At 35.2% G+C, this 18798-nt stretch overlaps 2 protein-coding genes across 3 annotated transcripts in view; both read right to left on the bottom strand.

Annotated features, from left to right (window-relative positions):
- Positions 1-18798, bottom strand: part of slgA (proline dehydrogenase slgA) — a 40937-nt gene that overhangs the window by 3256 nt on the left and 18883 nt on the right. Inside the window, exons 2-6 of one of the 2 annotated variants that reach the window (XM_066293020.1) lie at positions 11626-11834; positions 11340-11521; positions 3225-3245; positions 724-788; positions 457-635 (exon numbers count right to left, since the gene is read on the bottom strand). In XM_066293020.1, the coding sequence (XP_066149117.1) occupies positions 457-635; positions 724-788; positions 3225-3245; positions 11340-11521; positions 11626-11834 (656 nt within the window). The remainder of the gene's footprint in view (positions 1-456; positions 636-723; positions 789-3224; positions 3246-11339; positions 11522-11625; positions 11835-18798) is intronic. The other variant, XM_066293021.1, reaches the window with a different exon arrangement.
- LOC136345041 (uncharacterized) overlaps positions 1-18798 on the bottom strand; it is a 64370-nt gene that overhangs the window by 41590 nt on the left and 3982 nt on the right. The window lies entirely within an intron of this gene.

The following is an 18798-nucleotide window of genomic DNA, read 5'->3' as shown; positions in this document are numbered from 1 at the left end:
TACCAAAACGTACGTTAAATAATTTTGTATGTTCTGACTGTTCTTATCTCCGAGACAATTAAATTTGCAATCATATTCCTCTCCACCATTCGATTACATTCGATAGACAAATTATTAATTACGTCCTTATCTTATCAGACACATAGCTTAAGAGTGACTCATCAAAGAGGAAGGTACATCAATGGCTCTTGACCTTATTGAACTAATCATCCTCGCGATCTAACATAAGCCACGTACGCCATTAGTTTTCAGGTAAAACAGCACATCATCTATTGATAATCACGCTAATTTTCAGCATACACATAAACATGTCGGAGGCACTTACTCATCAAGTGCATAAAACGATTAGTTACATGCCACTTGACGGCACAACAAGAACCACAATAATATTTACAAAGAATCATATGATAATGTACTTGAGCCTGCAGACGTGAATTTTTTTCTAAGGAACCTTACCCTTCCTTATCGTAGGTGACTTGAGTCAAGAATTTCTTCAAAGATTCCTTATCCTGAATCTTATCGAATTTCGATTCTAATTCCTCAGGTTTGGTGTGGTGTCTCAAGACATTGCCTTCGCCCCCGACAATTTCGGCCATGTACTGACGGGTGCGCATAATTACCTCAGACAGTTGGAGCTAAAAAAAGCGTAATCTGAAAATACTGTTCTGCATGAAACGAATAAATGAGACAACTGTAAGCTGTAATAACGGGAGAAACACTTACCAGCAATTGAGGTCTGCCCAAAGCGGTAAGCTTTATCGCGGTAATGCCGGTGCCATAGGTGGCGCCTGAAACAGAAGAGATTTGGATTTATACAGCACCTTTGGTTTGCTTGATTAGAGGACCGATAAGGTGCTACAAAAATTACAATCGTCCCCAAATGGAGGCCACAAACAACATTAAAGAAAATCCCTGAGGAGATACAATTAGGCAAAAAAGCGGCGGTTACCACAGCTTGGGTAACTAAGATTGAAGGGGTGGATTTACTCTAAAGAGATCTATAAATGGAGTAATGGGTGTATTTCTTCGTTATTACACGTGGAAGAAAAGCACATCTTGTATGTATAAGCTCATAGGTAATGTTATGTACGACAATTACATCAATGTCTCGTGAAATGTAATTTTTCAAAATTTAAGTGAAACTTACATTAAGTAAAAATTAGTTAAATTAAGTAAAAATGTAGAATTTCGTCGGCATCAATATAACTGGCTACACAAAGATATAAAATGGCTCAACCACGTCTTATTCACAAATAAGCGTTTGCGCTGAAGATCTAAGATTTAATGCTACCTCAGACTTTTCAAAGACCATATTCGTGTCGGTTTAGTAGCTCTTTCCATAGATATGTTGCTGATTTTGCTATCATCATCGCTCACAGCTTTGTTTCATCAATAATTTGTTTTACTTTCGGAAGACTCAGTCAACACTTCGAAATGGGGAAAATTCACTAGATCCCCATTTTGGGAAAGGAATTTGAAACGGTCTCTACCTTAGTAATCAGCAATAAGGACTTGTCTTCATATGGCCAATTTTCCATATTTTTCTGCGTAGAATAATAACTGTTATCGCGTTAATTCCGTGTTTTTTTAGCGCGTTCGTCTCTCATTTAATAACTGAATACCCCTCCTGCTCATCCTTATCACTTCTCGTTTACGATGTTTCCTCAAACTATTTCATATCCGTATGATAGCAAAATCAATCATGGTTTTATTACACCAATTGTACGTATTTAAATGTAAGGAGAACAGCAACATGTGTAACTACTAAACCGCAAAAATACGAAGGGAAATTCCCAAATAAAAAGCACTTTCTGTCCTGAAAGCTTCAATAAACTACACCGAATGAAGAGTAAAAATATGTAGATATTGCAGAAAGATTGGGAGTTCAGTACCTACTATCAACACTAGCTGCAGGGGCATGTTCGATGTCCTGGGGTGTGAGTTTTATGCTTTATATTTTGTAACTAAAAGGTAACGTTCAAGAAAAATTTAAGAAAATTTAGAGGAATTTGCTGCCAGATTTCACTGACTGCTTTAGGTCCGCTAAATTACGTGTGTAGGGTCCCAGTAATATTCTGTTTCATACAACGCATTCCACAGACTCTTCTGCCTATTCATCCCTTTTTCGTAAAAATCTCTGAGCAGTTAGTGACTTCTCATAAATTTCCCAATAAGTTGGTAGTTTGGTAAAATCTTAGAAAATGTTCATTCGTTAGTTGTGATTTTGTGTATGAGAGAGATGTGAATTGATGGACTTGCGCACTTATCGGAAGATTTCTAAGGAATTTCTTTTTGGTGTCCAAATTGATGAGATTGATCAGAAGCCAAAAATTTATTATGGAAAATCGCACACTTTCAATAATATCTATTCAAATAGAATTTGAAGCTGATGAAACAGACCAATTTAACTGAAACTAGTTTCTGATGAGGCGTAAGTTACATTTTTGAGGACTAAATCGCGCGTCTGCTCCACTAATAAAGCCCCATTTTCGGGGCGTAAAAATTCAGGATCAGCCGGGAGATATTTGCCAAAAATAAAAGGGAGAGAATATAAGAAGAGAAGTGAAAAATCTCGACACACGAGAATATCGAGCATCCTCCTAAAGCATAAGCTAAAATGTCATCTAAGCATCCTTTTTTCATAATTTCGCTCACATATCTCAAATTAATAAGTTATTTAGACTTAATAAAGGTCTTCGGTCTCCTTTATTGTTTTTCCCTATGTATAAGGACAATGACAGTTACTGAATTTGACAAGTGAGTTTACTTAAAGATCGTTGGAAGTGAGAAGTGTCGCAAATGTCAAAATTTATTAGTAATGTTAAAACTTCTGAGTGCGGAATGAGGTTAGAAATTTAGCACATTTCCAACAAAATTTGACAAGTGCTGGGTAACTTTAATTTCTCATTCCGTCACAGTTATTCTCTGTATTTCTAGAGGGAAAGGCATGTGTTTTATAGTGACCCAAAAGTTTTAATAACTTGGAATAATATAATGAATAAAACCTTAGTATGCACTGTACTGCCCAACACCAATAACTACTAGAACAGAAAAAAGGGGCCCTACCGAAAACTTTCTACCTTATTTGCATACTTATCCTCATAGTTACAGGTGAAAATCGGGGTGTGCCAATTAAATCTCAACAATTTAGCCCGGCTTTTTGTAGATACGAAATTTCGATTGCGCGTCTATCGATACGAGGGGATCTTGCTTTTCTACATTACCTGGATTGCTCTTCTGGTAGTCTAGACAAAAAAAATAATGATAACATTATAATTTGGCTACAATCAGATGGACAAAATAATGATTATCTAAAGGATGCGGGTCGTGTAGGCACTTGAGCCGATCCGCTCATGTGATTAGATATGCTATTAGAGCGTAGTTTAACACCGTTTAGAGGCACGAGATGTTGCTTATCCAAACGTTCAGATAAAACGGTTAGTCATGAGTATTTCAGTAGACATTCCCCCGATTGATAAAATGACAATAATAATTGCAGGATAAGTAGTAGTTTCCGTATTTATTGCGAGTATGAGTAATTAGGATGAGCTATAAGTACTTGGGGCTATTGCTGAATGGTAAACAAAACTAGAGAAACCCAACATGTGTATAATGATTTTTCAGGACCATTCAAAAACCCGCAACGTTTGCGTTTTTTGCTGATTTAGTATTTGAGCGGAAAACAATAGGACACGCCGTACCAATTGCATTATGCGCTAAAATGCATTTGTGAGTAAATTTGTTTCTTGTGGAAAATGGTCCGTAGAAATGTGTACAGTATATTTACCTAAATCGTTCTATTCGTTTATCTGCCAAAACGCTTATGCTAATATTTCTAGGACATCCTGTATATAACGTATATTATGTGAGTACTTTCGTTTCGTAGTTTGGTTTTTGGAAGTCGTGAACATAGTCGTTGAGTTATGGACACCTAAACCCTAAAATGTAACACTAACATAATTATTGGCACAATTTAGATAAATTTTCAAATTCCTTATATTTACATTTCACATACATATACCATGTGTGCAACTTGAGCATGGTATTGATGGCTTTAGGGCGCTTTTTTTATTAGATGACAAGAGTTAAGGTACCTATACACGTACAGTTCGCCGGACGATGGTTGCCAGAGAGACCAGAGCCGGCCCGCCGCTATCGTCTACACACGATCAGTCAGACAGGTCAGGACCTGTCGTCCGCCGATACGTGAAGGAAACTGAACGGGTGTAGTCCCGTATTTCAGTTCTTGGACTGCCGGCACAAATTTTAGTCCGTACCAAAATTTTTACCATAAATAAATATATAGATACATTTAACCATGCCATGGCAAATCAGCCATAGTTTATTAAAGAGTTTATAAATATTTATCGGAAACATCAATGCTTATGGGATGTTAAAGACACGTTGTATTTTAATAAGCGATAAAAGCGTATAATGAATTATTGGAGCTTTACAATACCGTAGATCAAGAAGCGCCTTTAGAAAAGAACTATAATTATTTTAAGTCAGCAGTACTTGAGTAGCGAAGCTCCCGTATCAATTCCATATGTGACAAGGTACTACGTTTTTGTAGCCAGTCCTTAACCCAAATTTTCTTTCCTTTTCTCTTTTGCCTTTCTTCTAATGGTACAATTATTGCAGCTGCACACTCTTCTTGCGACATTTTTTAGAATGAAAACTGTCGTCCTAAATCGATCGTGTATAGCAAATTCCATAATGGTAGCAGTTCTGTATGGTAAACGGCGTAGAACTGAAGGCCACAATCCTTAAGTGAAACGACCGACGATGGCGGCCGGCCGTACCTATCAATCCGATCATGGACGGTTGGCCGACTGTACGTGTATAAGTACGTTTACTTTTAGGTAAAGTGAATATGAATTTAGTCAGTCTTGGCTAGGCTTCCTTTCAGAGTGGTCTTGAGTTAGAGTATACGACCTGAAACAAGAGGGAGTTTTATTTCTATAACCTATTTCCAACACTAGTTCATTCCACGTAGTGTCTGAAGAATCGTTCTAAGATTGAATGTATGTTATTTCCTAATAGTTCGATTTGGCCCTATGTAGTTGTTATGTATGGCAAAAAACGTCTTGTAATTTATAAAATTTCATTATATATGTGTAAAAACAAGTGAAATTTCGAATGCAGTCGCCTAAAGCAGTTGACACGAGCCCCATGCTCATAACGTAAATTGGGTGTCGAGTACGTTCAAAAATTAAAACTTGCAAGCGCCTGGATTTTCAGTCTTAATTCTATATAATCTGGAAATCTCAATTATTGTTTTATCGAATTGCGGCTCAAAGGGGGCGTTCATAAATTTCGTTTTTTTCAAGGTTAATTTAATTTACCGAATTACGTCCCCACATCTCCAATATGTAGAAATTTTCAAATTAACTCAGATATAGTGTGCGGAAGATAAGGACGTCAAGTAGGGGGATAAAATGAAATTATCATTTCCCGATTTAACTTTCCGCACCTTCAATAAATAAAATTATTTAAATTTAAATATATATGTTGTTTCGTATCATGCATAGTTACCGTCATTCGACTACTGAGCTGTATGCTTGCAAAAAAGGCTGAAGAAGTTTTTTGAATGTTTGGAGGCTATTGTATCGTTGTTATCATTCGACCTGTGACTGGTACCTTTGCAAAAAGCAGGTTGTAGAGTATTTCGTATATTTTGCGTACCAATATCGTTGCTTAGATTATTCAGACAAGTGTTAGCGCGCCGATACATGAGGTGTTCGTAATCCGGAACTATTAATGGAGATAATTAGCTTTAGTTCTGTTCCGAAGACACGTAAGATACGTCACTAGTGCAGCTGAACTTCTATGAATGACAGTTCATGTCGTGTAACTGACAGTTCTTGAGCGAGAGAACGTGCCGTGTAAATGACATTTAGTGAGTGGAATGACATGAGACCACAAAATTAAAAGATCGAGGTAAGATGGGTTGTGGTTTAATTTAAAGGAGAAGGCTCTAATTATCGTTTTTTTGGCATTTACAGGTAAGTTTATGCGAGCCAACAAGATTAACGTAAAAGAGAGAGATGGAATCAGCTCATTTTGGAGTAAAAATTAACGTAAGGCTTAAAGTGGTTGACGTTAGTTTTGGAATTTTTTGATTCTCTTTTTTAAAGTTGCAATGCCGCAAAATTATATACTTACATAAAGCATATACTTACACATACAGTGGCACAAAAAAGTCTCCATACGGTTGGTTATCACATAAACTTATGGAGTTTTAGAGGCAACATAAATAGTTTATTATCAAAATATATATCAATCTATAACAAAGAATATTTCTCAGTTCATCAACAATGTTCATCAAGAAATTAGTCAAAGAAATTCCAATTTTAGACGAACTTTTCTTAATATTGGACATATTCTTGCACAAAAAAGTCTTCGTACAATTCCATATGACTAAACTAATATTAACTAAATTTAATTAAATTATTGGAACAATAAATATTTAATATTTTGTCGGGTTTCCTTTAGACTTTAACGCTGCATGTAATCCTCGATTCATAGAATGAACTAAATTTGATGTTACATTAATCGGTATTTTCGACCATTCGTTCAATAATGCTTCTTTTAAGTCATTTTTACTATTAGTAATTTTATGCAATCTTATTTTTCGCTCTAAGTGCTCCCACAGATGCTCAATCGGATTTAGATCCGGCGATTGGGGTGGGTGACTTAGAGTACTCTTAACGTTATATAAGAGCCATTCTTTTGCTAGATGCGAGGTATGTTTTGGATCATTGTCTTGCATAAAAATAAAAGATTTACCAAGGCCCAACTTTTCCGTACTGGCTTTAATATTTGCTTTTAAAATATTCACATACACTTTGCTCTCCATTATTTCGTCAACAAAACACAAATTGCCTACTCCTGCTACCGACGTGCAACCCCAAACCATAACTCTTCCGCCTCCATGTTTGACCGTTGCAGATATAAATTTTTAATTTCAAGCTCAGTATTGGGTTTTTTCCACACTTTTCCTTTGCCATCCGACCCATGAATGTTAAATTTGCTCTCGTCGGTAAAAATTATGTTGTTTCTGGTCCTTATTTAAATGTTCTTTAACCGCTTTAACCCGTTAGCTTTCGAAATAAAGGGTTCTTTGCGTATGGATATGGCTCTATAACCATCGCGCGTCTTAGAAAATTTCGATTCGTTTCGTTACCATAGTTGCGGTTAAAGTCTTTTTTAAAATTTTTATTGATTTGCGTGGCGGTTACTTTTGGATTTTTCTTAATGTGACGCACAATATATCATTGCTCTCGCGCTTTCCGAGTCTTTGGGAGTCCAGTTCTTGGTCTTGTTTTTACCATGCCATGTTTGCTGCTTTAGCCATCGAATGGCCCTCACAATACAATTTAATGATTAACTGCCTCGAATCGGCATCAATTTCACGATTTTTGAATTCATGATGTACTTTTTGAGATGTTTTAGTAACTGATACGTATTATTGCGTATATTTTTTAATCGAACGGAGACTTTTTTGTGCAAGAATATGTCCAATATTAAGAAAAATTCGTCTAAAATTGGAATTTTTCTAATTTCTTGGTTATCGTTGTTAATTGACTAAGAAATGTTTCTTGTTATAGATTATTATATGTATTGATAATAAACTATTCATGTTGCCTCTAAAACTCCATAAATTTATATGATAACTGACCGTACGGAGATTTTTTTGTGCCACCGTGTATGTACGTATACAGGGTGTCCTCGAATTACGTGGCCAAAATAATACCGCAGATTGTTCGAGTGAAAATAAGTCGATTTAACTAAACTTCCCTCAATCCAAAAGTTGATAATTATGGAGCTACAGGGTGTTAAAGTTGAAAAAAAAATCACATTTTCTTTAATATCTTTCGATTTCTTTGAGTTAATTTCACGAAATTTCATATTTGAGGGTGTTTTAGGATACGAAATTCAAATTTATTAACGATTTAGTTGTTTCTTCTAGGGGGCGCCACAAGCGATCGTTAGGACACATTTAAATCTCTGTAACTTTTTCGTGCCACGGTGTATATTATTTTGGTATTTAAAAACCTTTTTAACTACCTTTTATACTTAGAAAAGGTATACTTTATTGACGTCGCTAGAAGCAACGGTTTTGGAGAAAAATGCATCTAAGCCTGAAGATGCATGCAAATTACCTTAAAATTATTTTCCGTTAAAAAAAATTAAGTTTTTAAAAAATAATTATTAGTAAAGGTATAACAATAAGTTTTCAAAATCAGATATTATTAAATAGAAAACAAAAATAATAATTAACAAAGAAACAACAACAAGCGAGAATAACACTTACTAATTAATTAAATTAACTTATGTAAATTGTTGGTTTAATTTTTTTTCATTTAATCTGCTATCATAACAAATGTTCAAAGCGTTTACCATTTTCCTGTATGCATAAGTTCATCCTTTTTAAGAAATTACATTGTACTCTAAACAATATTTCAGGGGTATTCGTCAATAATTCCACTTCATGAATTATTCTTGCCTCCAATTCTTGTCGCGTATGAACTGGAGATGCATAAACTTTTGATTTCAAGGCACCCCATAAAAAAAAATCACAGGGTGTCAAGTCTGGTGATCGAGCCGGCCAATTCACAGGTGCATCACCTCCTCTTCCAATCCAACGTTGTGGGTATTCCTCATTTAAATGTTGCCTTACATTTAAAGTAAAGTGAGGAGGTGCGCCATCATGCATAAACCAAAGATCACGACGAAGGAGTAAAGGCAAATCTTCTAATAAGATAGGTAGAGTTTGTACTAAAAAGTTCAAGTAGTTATCACCATTCAGCGTATCTGGCATTACAAAGGGACCAACAATAAAATTATCTACTATTCCAGCCCAGACATTTACTTTAAATCGATGCTGATAATGAGTCACTGTTGTCTCGTGAGGATTTTCATAAGCATAAACATGTTCATAATGCATATTAAAAATACCGTATCTAGTAAAAACAGTTTCATCTGCGAACAAAATTTTCTTACTAAAATTTGGATTTTCGATTCTTTTGTGGATTATAAACCGACAAAAATTTAAACGTTGAGCAGAATCCACGGGCAATTGTAGGTCTTGAACTTTTTGAATATGACAGGGGTGCAACAATTGTTCTTGAAAAACTTTATGAACTAGTGATTTCGAAACTCCCAATTGCAGTCCTACACCTCGTGTACTGCCCTTTGGCCTTTGGATTTCTTTGAACAGCATCCAAAACCTCTTCTTCCATTTCTACTGTACTTATTGTTCGTCCGCGTCCAGAATCTGCATGCCCAGGTTCAAACTTGCCATTTTCGCGGAGACGCCTTTCAATATTAACAAAAGTTTTCCGATTTGGAATTCTACGGAAAGGATATTTTTCCTTGTAAACTCGTACACTTTTTTGACTATTACAACGGCAAAGTCCATAAACTAACAGCATATCCACCATTTCAGAATAAGTGAATTTATTGGCCATACTTATGGATGTTTACAGGAACAAGAAGCGAAACTGACAAGAAAAACTGAGGGCTAAATAAAAAAACTGACATTTGGGAAACAAATTCAAGTGTTAAAATGTCAATTAAAAACATAGCCAACTGAGTTATTTACTTAAAAGCGCTAACGCAAATATGCAGCGCATTAGAATTATGCGTTTTTCTCCAAAACCGTTGCTTCTATCGACGTCAATAAAGTATACCTTTTCTAAGTATAAAAGGTAGGGAAAAAGGTTTTTAAATACCAAAATAATATACACCGTGGCACGAAAAAGTTACAGAGATTTAAATGTGTCCTAACGGTCGCTTGTGGCGCCCCCTAGAAGAAACAACTAAATCGTTAATAAATTTGAATTTCGTATCCTAAAACACCCTCAAATATGAAATTTCGTGAAATTAACTCAAAGAAATCGAAAGATATTAAAGAAAATGTGATTTTTTTTTCAACTTTAACACCCTGTAGCTCCATAATTATCAACTTTTGGACTGAGGGAAGTTTAGTTAAATCGACTTATTTTCACTCAAACAATCTGCGGTATTATTTTGGCCACGTAATTCGAGGACACCCTGTATACAAAATTTATATAGATATTTTCGATGCAGATTGTAGGATTCGAGTCCATTAAAAAACGGTCAGTCGGCATATCTAATCTGGTAATTTCACTCGCACAAATACAACAAAAGTAGATACTTAATCAAAGTATACGTATTTTTCAATTACAATAAATCTCGTTCTTGGTGAGCCGAATTCGACATGACTGCACGAAAAAGGTCTTTTTCACAGAAATTAAATAATTTCTCCTTGCCGTCGAAACAGAGATATATGTATATAAAAATTCCATGGAAAAATATCTTTTTCGCATAAAGCCATTTTGCAAAAATGAAAGGAAAAACTAAAAAATGGCATCGCTCGACCAAATGTGCTCGGAACATCAGTCCAACGGGCATCTTACCAGAATTATTGATCATGATATATAATGATGAAAGTAATAAATCTAATGAGGAGTAGAAATACGTTTTAAATATAATTATAATATATATATATATATAAAGTTGGGAAATAATTAGAGGATAAGAGAGATTTAGAATTCTATTTAGGATTGTGCACAGCCTTTTAGAGTTCACGCAAGGTGGTACTAGGTGTAGTGAAAACACTGCGGAATACTTTTATTTATCCAAATTCCTCGAAAAATATTAAAACGAAGTGACAAATAATTGCTCCAACAAAATTCAATCTCCGTCTAAATTCTACACGATGAGACAAACACCCGTGAAAACTGAAAAATTATATAACGCACAGATACTGGATTTTAACAATAACCATTTGGCAGAGAAACTTCTGCCACCGAGTTTTCGGCCAACAATTCGAAAGTTGCATTAGCTCTACCTGCGACTATCATAGGAAACGCCCTTGGAAATTTCCATCATAATCCAATAAATGCCCACTTCTTGGAATCTACGCACTTGAAGCAACTTTCGAGCTGGATACTATTTAATCGATATTTCATATGAAATTTTAATGCAGCTAGAGCATTAATTAATTGATTTTTAAACACGAAACATTGATCAGCCCGAAAAAATTCTTATCGTAAAAGATTTTGAACATTTGCAGGAGACAAAAGTGCGGCTCGCCTATAAATAACGCAACTGAAAATGTCTCATCTAATTATATCCAGTTTAGTTACATAAAAGTGCATCTGATTCAAGTGCGAGTTGTCGAATAAATATATTAATAGTTATGACCTTCGCCATTGCTGATTCCCTTTATTCTTCGGAGAAATGTCATGAAATACTGTACGCCTCTAAACGGTTAAGTGGATGGAAAATTCCATTGATGGAGTTAATACCTGCGATGGCCTCCAGACACCTAATGAAAGTCTCCATGTTCCTCTCGCAAGTGGCCTCATTGAGGTAGAAATAGGTCCTGGCCGACTGTACTTTGAAACGTCGATCTGCGAAACTTTTATCCACGTGGTACTGTTTCAAAGAACCGTCCTCAAGTTGGTCGCCGGCTGCGGGTACTGAGGCTCTAAAATATTATTTTAATTAAGAAATCGGCGGATCTTTGTCGTGTAAGCATTTTATGTCTGAGTTAACAGCAAAGAAAAGTTGCGAGGAAAATGGACCACTCACTCGACTTCTCGTTTCTCGGCCTCCTCCTGCGTAATATCTTCCTCAACGGAATAGTCAAGAATTGGCTTCACTCCGAATGATCGCAGTCTTTCGAGTTTCGGTCGGATTTTGAATTCGTCCTCTCCAGCCACGAAGTGTCCGTAGAAGGTAGCTTTCATCAGCAAAATGAACAATTTTTCTCCAAGAATGGCTTTAAATATTTTCATCAACTAGAAAAGAAGGATCCTTAGTGAAAAACTTTGTAAGTCATGCATGGTATAGGTTCAATGAATTCCGATGTATGGGGTGTTTGTAATAAGAACAACCTCGAGAGGAAACTTTTCCGGTACTTTTCAAGAAATTGCGCGTTTATGTTATACCTTAAACGTCAAGTTTAAGACTCGAAGTGCATGGCGCTGGGGTGTCTAAGATGTGGAGGTCACAAGTACTTTATAACTGTGATGTACATACGGTTCTTTCCACTACTTAGTTTTGGTTTATAAAATGATAATAAATTTACCTAAATTACGCACAGATTAAATTCGAAATACACGTACACACATTTTAAATCCTAAAATCGACGGTGCCGTTTTATTTGACACTCATTTCCATGGAAACCATAACTGTAGTGTCAACGGCGACGTTTTATTTGACATTCATTTCTATGGAAACCATAACTGTAGTGTCAACGGCGACGTTTTATTTGACACTCATTTCCATGGAAACCATAACTGTAGTATCAACGGCGACATTTTATTTGACATCATTTCCATTTTAACCATAGCTAAAGCAACAATGAGATGTGTGATTAGTTCCCTAAGTACATAATAAAAGTGCCATTATCAACTTGTTATTCAAATATTTTATAAAAAAATGGGATAGAGCGAACTTCACAGTCACCTGGGACCCAATAATGGTGTTTTTTATTGCTAATATTATAAAAAATACATTCTTATCTATATTTATTTGGCACATAACGCAGCCCAAAACCTCTTAGCACTACGACATTAATAGCTAACATAAACAGAGTTGTAATTTTTGGGTAAACAAAGATTTTTGGAGGCACGTTAGATCTGATTTATTTATAATAAAACCAGTTAAATCCGGAGAACGGGAGGCTCTTGCGTGTAGACGCAAATTTGTTCATGGTAATTACATGACAAATACAGACAGAATATTTAGAAATTGGGAACCTCAAACAAAATATAGCAGACTTTCGATAATGTAAACTCATTCAAACCAAGTGTGATTCATATTATCGAAATGTTTACATTAGTGAACGCGATTTAATTAATAAACTATTTATTAAAGAAACGTTAAATGCATATATATACAGGGTGTTTGGTAACTCGATACATTCCTTTAAAGGAGTGATAGTGCATGAGGTAAGGACTAAATTTAACCCAACTTACCTTAGTATCAAAGTCGATAATAACAAATATACAGAGTGTCAAAGTTGAAAAAATAAATAATATTTTTTTTAATATCCTGCGATTTCTTCCAGCAAATTTTGTAAAATTGTGTATCCAGAGGTTTTTCGAGATGAGAAATTCAAATTTATGCGCCGTTTAGTTGTATCTTCTAGATAGATAGGGTAAAACTAACTTCCACAATGCTCATTACTGGAGTGAACAAAATCCAAATTTAACTAAAAATCGTAACTATAAAACTAAGTTCAGCGTCAATGTCTAACTTGGTGTTATAAACGATATGGTAATCGTACCTCATTTTCTGTCAATTATTTTAAATGGTCAAACCTACGAGGAGTTCCTTATTAATCATCTGCCACCACTACTCGAAGATGTGCCATTAGAAATTCGTCAGAATGTGATATTCCAACATGACGGGTGCCCTGCTCATTATCGCTGAACTGTAAGAGAGTTACTGGATCAAAGTTTCCGAATCAGTGGATCGGAAGAGGAGACCCCATACAATGGCCTGCAAGGAATCCAGATCTAAGCCCCCTGGACTTCCACGTATGGGGTGAGATGAAAGAGATGGTTTATGCTCAATAAATACAGACAAGAGAACAATTAATAAGACTTATTGAAGAAGCTGCCGTAACTCTTAAACAAATATTTTCGGCCAGAGTAACGCATGTACAAATTAGAAAACGGGCACGTGCGTGCATTGGAAGAAGAGGGCATCATTTTCAACGAGACCTTAAATAATTAGAATAAAATAAGTATTACTTTCACAGAAAACAAATAATGATCCTTTTAAAGACTATAATAATAGTGGAAATTCAATAAATGCTGAAATTATTTTTACATTAACTTTAGTTGCAGTTTTCTCGGAAACCGTTACTTCTAGGAACTTCAATAAATTATACCTTTTTTAACAAGAAAAGGTAGGGAAATCCCTCTCCCAGTCTAAACTGATGGTTACAGGGTAGCACAAAAAAAGTTGTAGCGGTTTGAAGCGATCCTAATCGTCACAGGTGCCGTCCTTTAGAAGATACAACTAATGGTACATACATTTGAATTTCTCATCCCAAAAAACTCCTGGATACACAATTTTACAAAATTAGCTGGAAGAAATCGCAGGATATTAAAGAAAATATTATTTATTTTTTCAACTTTGACACCCTGTATCTTTGTTATTATCGACTTTGGTACTAGGGTAAGTTGGGTTAAATTTAGTCCTTACCTCATGCACTATCACTCCTTTAAAGGAATGTATCGAGTTACCAAACACCATGTATTTAGTAAAGCGAGCAAATCTTCTAATAAGTATTTTTTAATTAGAAGAAAAATAATCTGCAATTTTAGTCTGCGTAAATTGACGCTGAGCATTGTTTTCCATGCCTGCGCCCAAAATTTACGAAAAATTAAAATATCCGTGTATGTTCTTCCTTTCATCCCAATCTAAAGCTTGGAAAACTTGCGAGTCAGCCACTACACTTCTAACTTCACTAGGAACGTCCTCATCGTCCTTACTGTCCACATCTTCGTCTTTATTAACATTATTCATCTGCTTATCTTTGTTCCATAAATTAAAACAAGTGAAGCGCAAACAACGTTGAGATTCACTATTTTCAATAAATCAAGAACGTCCAATGGTGCATCACAAGAACCTCAGCATTGGATCGCGATTCTTTCTAATTGGGCTTAAGGGAACACCATCTACGTCTCGATCATTGGTACAAAATACACTGTTCCAACATTTTTGAATAGTTTGCTGATTAATTGCATTCCAGGCCGTATGCAAATTTAAAACGGCTCTTCGTAATGTTATCAATTGCAAAGCCTCAGATATGTTTACAGAATTCTTTGATAAGACAGATGAGAATAGAAATTTTCGATAGTATAGTTTAGCGCGTTCTAGTCCACGGGTTGAATTAATGGAGTTGTTTTGGGTGGCATGTTCAGGATCATTCAAATACGGCGCCCCACCTATTTTATATGACAACAAATGGGCTTAGCAAAATAATTTTTTCACCGCTTTAAATGAAAGGATGTAAGCCAAAACAAATGCTAAAAACATAAAAACATGGAAGACGACGGTAGGCGTCGCGACGACGACGCTATGTTTTTCTTTCAGAAACATATCTTTTTTCAAAAATGTGAACGTCGATATATTTTAAACAAGTTTTTTGAAGTTTCTAATCTTTTAAAGGCTACAGGAGAAATAAATATTAACATAAAATTACCTAATATGTTGACACATATTTGGATCTCTTGTAGCTTTTAAATGATGATGGTTTAATTTAAAAAAATATATATATAGAACTTGTTTAGAATGTATTGATGTTGGTATTTTTCGAAAAATGATATGTTTCTGAAAAATATGAAGGCTGCGTCCCGTTCCATATTTCAATATGGTTAGTAATTCTTTTATCTTGCGCCTTATCGTTTACTGCGATGGAAAAATTATTTTGCTAAGTTCATCTGTTTTCATATAAAATGGGTTGTGAGTTTCAATGGCTCATAAAGCGAGTTTTAATGGCTCATAAAGTGAGTTTCAATGGTCCTGGCAAAAATTGACCCATCCTACTTTCTCCGTTGTTCTGGAGGAAGAGCTGTTGCATTATCTAACAGCGCATTTATTGGAAACTTCTGTTTTTTACTAAATTTCTGACATACAAATTAAATATTTCTCAAATTATGAATATGTAGGATATTTGTGATTGCGCGCATTCATCATCAACAACCATTTCAGGAACATACCGGTGGTCATCCAAGCGGTTTTTGAACAGTCATTATCAACAGGGATGTTAAACATTTTCAAACGAACGCGAACCTTTTCCTTTTGCTAGTATCACTGACTACGTTTTGCGTGTCGCCAAGAACTGTTTACGTCATCGAGCGTACACATTGTATACGTTATCACACCTTCCGCTTGATCCCATAGTACGAATTTTGTGTTTGCATTTACGCAATATTTTCATTATCAAGTCCTTACGTCATCGAGCGGCTGCCGTGTTTGTGATTCCCGTTAAAGAATGAATTGATATACGATGGCACCTCAAAAAAGTGGCGAAAAAGGCGTGACTTAACAGGATCGTGAATTATGGTTGGATTTTCTTAATTTTTGAGTAATTAATCCTGTGAATCAACTCAAACTACTTTGATGGAAATGGAGGAATAATAATCAAAGGACGGAGGGAACTCTTTTTGCTTCCCTCTGTTTGCGCCAATGTGGCGACAGTTTCAAGTAACGTTCGTCTTTCTATTCCATTTATTTCAGTTGGTCTTCGCATATTAAAGCCCCTCTTCATGTTTTGAGCGCTTAAGCAGCCCCACATTAAAATTTAAAAACTCCATTTGGCGACAGATGACAAATATCTCACGTCGGTGTTGTACATAATTTTGCATGCAAATCCTCATTCAACATGAAAACGTTTGTATTAAATGACGACAGTCTGACGCGTTGTTATGCTCGACTCCCTCATGGAAAAAAAATTGATAATTGCAAAAAAGGTAATATACAAATTTGGGAACTTGCCACAAATATCGTTCACGAATTGATTTTCCCTTAATGGGGGGTGTGCTTCCTAGAGCTATTCCTATTGGCCCTTTCGGTGGCGCTATTGCCAACTCCTTTTGGATATAAATTGAAGCAGCAGGTACGTCCGATGACGCAACTTTCGGCAACTATGCCTGGGGATTTAAACGGATAACTTTCGAGTATTTTAGAGATCGCAAAATCAACCTTGGAACATAAATATTTCAAAGTTAAATAATACACTCGATACCATAAAATTTCGTTATACTTGTGAAGTGATTAGGAAAAACCCATTTAATAGGTCAACGATCCATCGACTTCCTAAAATTACCCACCGACGTCATATTTCAAAGGAACGTACGTTCGCTGAAAATTACTTCGAAACCTATATGAATAAGGTAATTGGATTGCATTCATAACACCACGATCTATACTGTAGAGAGCTAATAGGTTTACAAGAGGTTCACAAACGACTTATGAAGTGGTGATCAAATTACACGCAAATTAGTAACAATTTTTTTATTGCTCCTTTCATTGCAAAATAAAAAACACCCCTTCGATTGAAACCGAAATAATTAAGGGTAGATCGTTTCGAAGCAGGGACGGCCTTTAAAGTAGTGAAATTTGTGAAAAATGTTGTATTTGAACACCGACAGGTATGAAATAGGAAACGTGTTGCGACAAAAACTATTGTTTTTTAATGAAGTCGCATTTTTCGTCGTCGCGTGAAAGTCATCAAATGGCAGTTAGCGCCACCTACCCCGCATCATATAGCCGTCTCTGTTTATTATATGAGTTTAGACAAAAACCAAACGTGACAACAAACCGCGTTGATCACGCAGCATTTAAGATAGGCTTGATTCGTAGGTCGAAATGGACAGTGCCGGCGAATGACTACTTAAATAGAAAAAAATGTTAACTCAATACCTATTGCCCATGTGTGACTGTAAAAAATACTTCTTCGCTTTCCAAAACAAACAAATAATAATTTATTAAATAAAAATATAAGGTTATAATCTCGATTCGAGAAACTACATAATTTTGCGGATGTATGAACGCAAACATACCCAATAGGACCCATTGAAGCATATAGTTTTTCCTGTGTCCAGGTAGAAAAAAATAAGCAGTAAAAAATCGCAGCGGACATGATGAAATATTGAATTCGAAACACCTTTCAATTATTTCAGCTTTAATTTGCCTTTGATAACCTCTCAAATACGGGGTTAATCACGTCGTGTCACGGGGAATATTGCGGCTAAAGTATTTAATATACAGGGTGGTCCAGTAAGAGCGCCTCGGACGCTTATGACTTTATTAATGGTTTTGATGAAAAATTCTTTTTACACTTATATGTACGACCTTATAGGGCACCTTCTAAAAATATTGTCATTTATACAGGGTAAGCAAAAATATTGACTACATCTTACTTATGATTTAGAACACCTTGCTTATTTTAAATGGAAACGTATACATTTTTATGTATTCATTAAAATCACTATTTAATGCCCTTTCAAGTGATACAAATATGTCATATACCTACCTATCTTTAACCGTTTCTCGTAAAATGAGGTTTTATTTCATTTTAAATAACAACATAACATAAAAAACTATAAAAAGAAGCTATTTCCTTCACATTCTCCAATTATAAGTATCAAGTCAACTTTCCTTTGTAACGAATAATTTGTCATTTTTAGTTCCCAAGCTAACATCAAACACATACAGATTATTAGAAGAATTATCGTCATTTTGAATATATATTTTGAAAAATTGTGAATTTTTTAGAAGAATTATTACAGTCTGATGTTTTCGTTTTTGTAACCATGAAAACGAATCCAAGGTATTCCCTGACAGTACTTTGTTTTATGTCATGTTATTTGAAATGAAATAAAACCTAATTTTACGAGAAACGGTTAAAGATAGGTATAGGACATATTGATATCACTTGAAAGGGCATTAAATAGTGTTTCCAATGAGTACACAAAAATGTCCCATTTAAAATAAGCAAGATATTCTAAATCATAAGTGAGTAAGATGTAATTTTTTTTTTACTCACCCTGTATATCAAATTTCAAGAGAACTATTTTCAACTTGACGAAGTATATATTGTTAAGACGTTCCGGTCAAAAAACGGTAATTAAGTAATTCATTTCACATAGAAAAAAATGTTTTCTTGACCTTTGCATTTTTACATTTCGTTAAATTTCTCAATTAGTATTTGTTTTAGATCTATTGAGTGTTATACAAATT

This window comes from Euwallacea fornicatus, chromosome 18, assembly GCF_040115645.1.
Source record: "Euwallacea fornicatus isolate EFF26 chromosome 18, ASM4011564v1, whole genome shotgun sequence".
Lineage (NCBI taxonomy): Eukaryota > Metazoa > Arthropoda > Insecta > Coleoptera > Curculionidae > Euwallacea > Euwallacea fornicatus.
The sequence above is the reverse complement of the archived record's forward strand: the minus strand, read 5'-3'. Positions and strand labels throughout refer to the sequence as shown.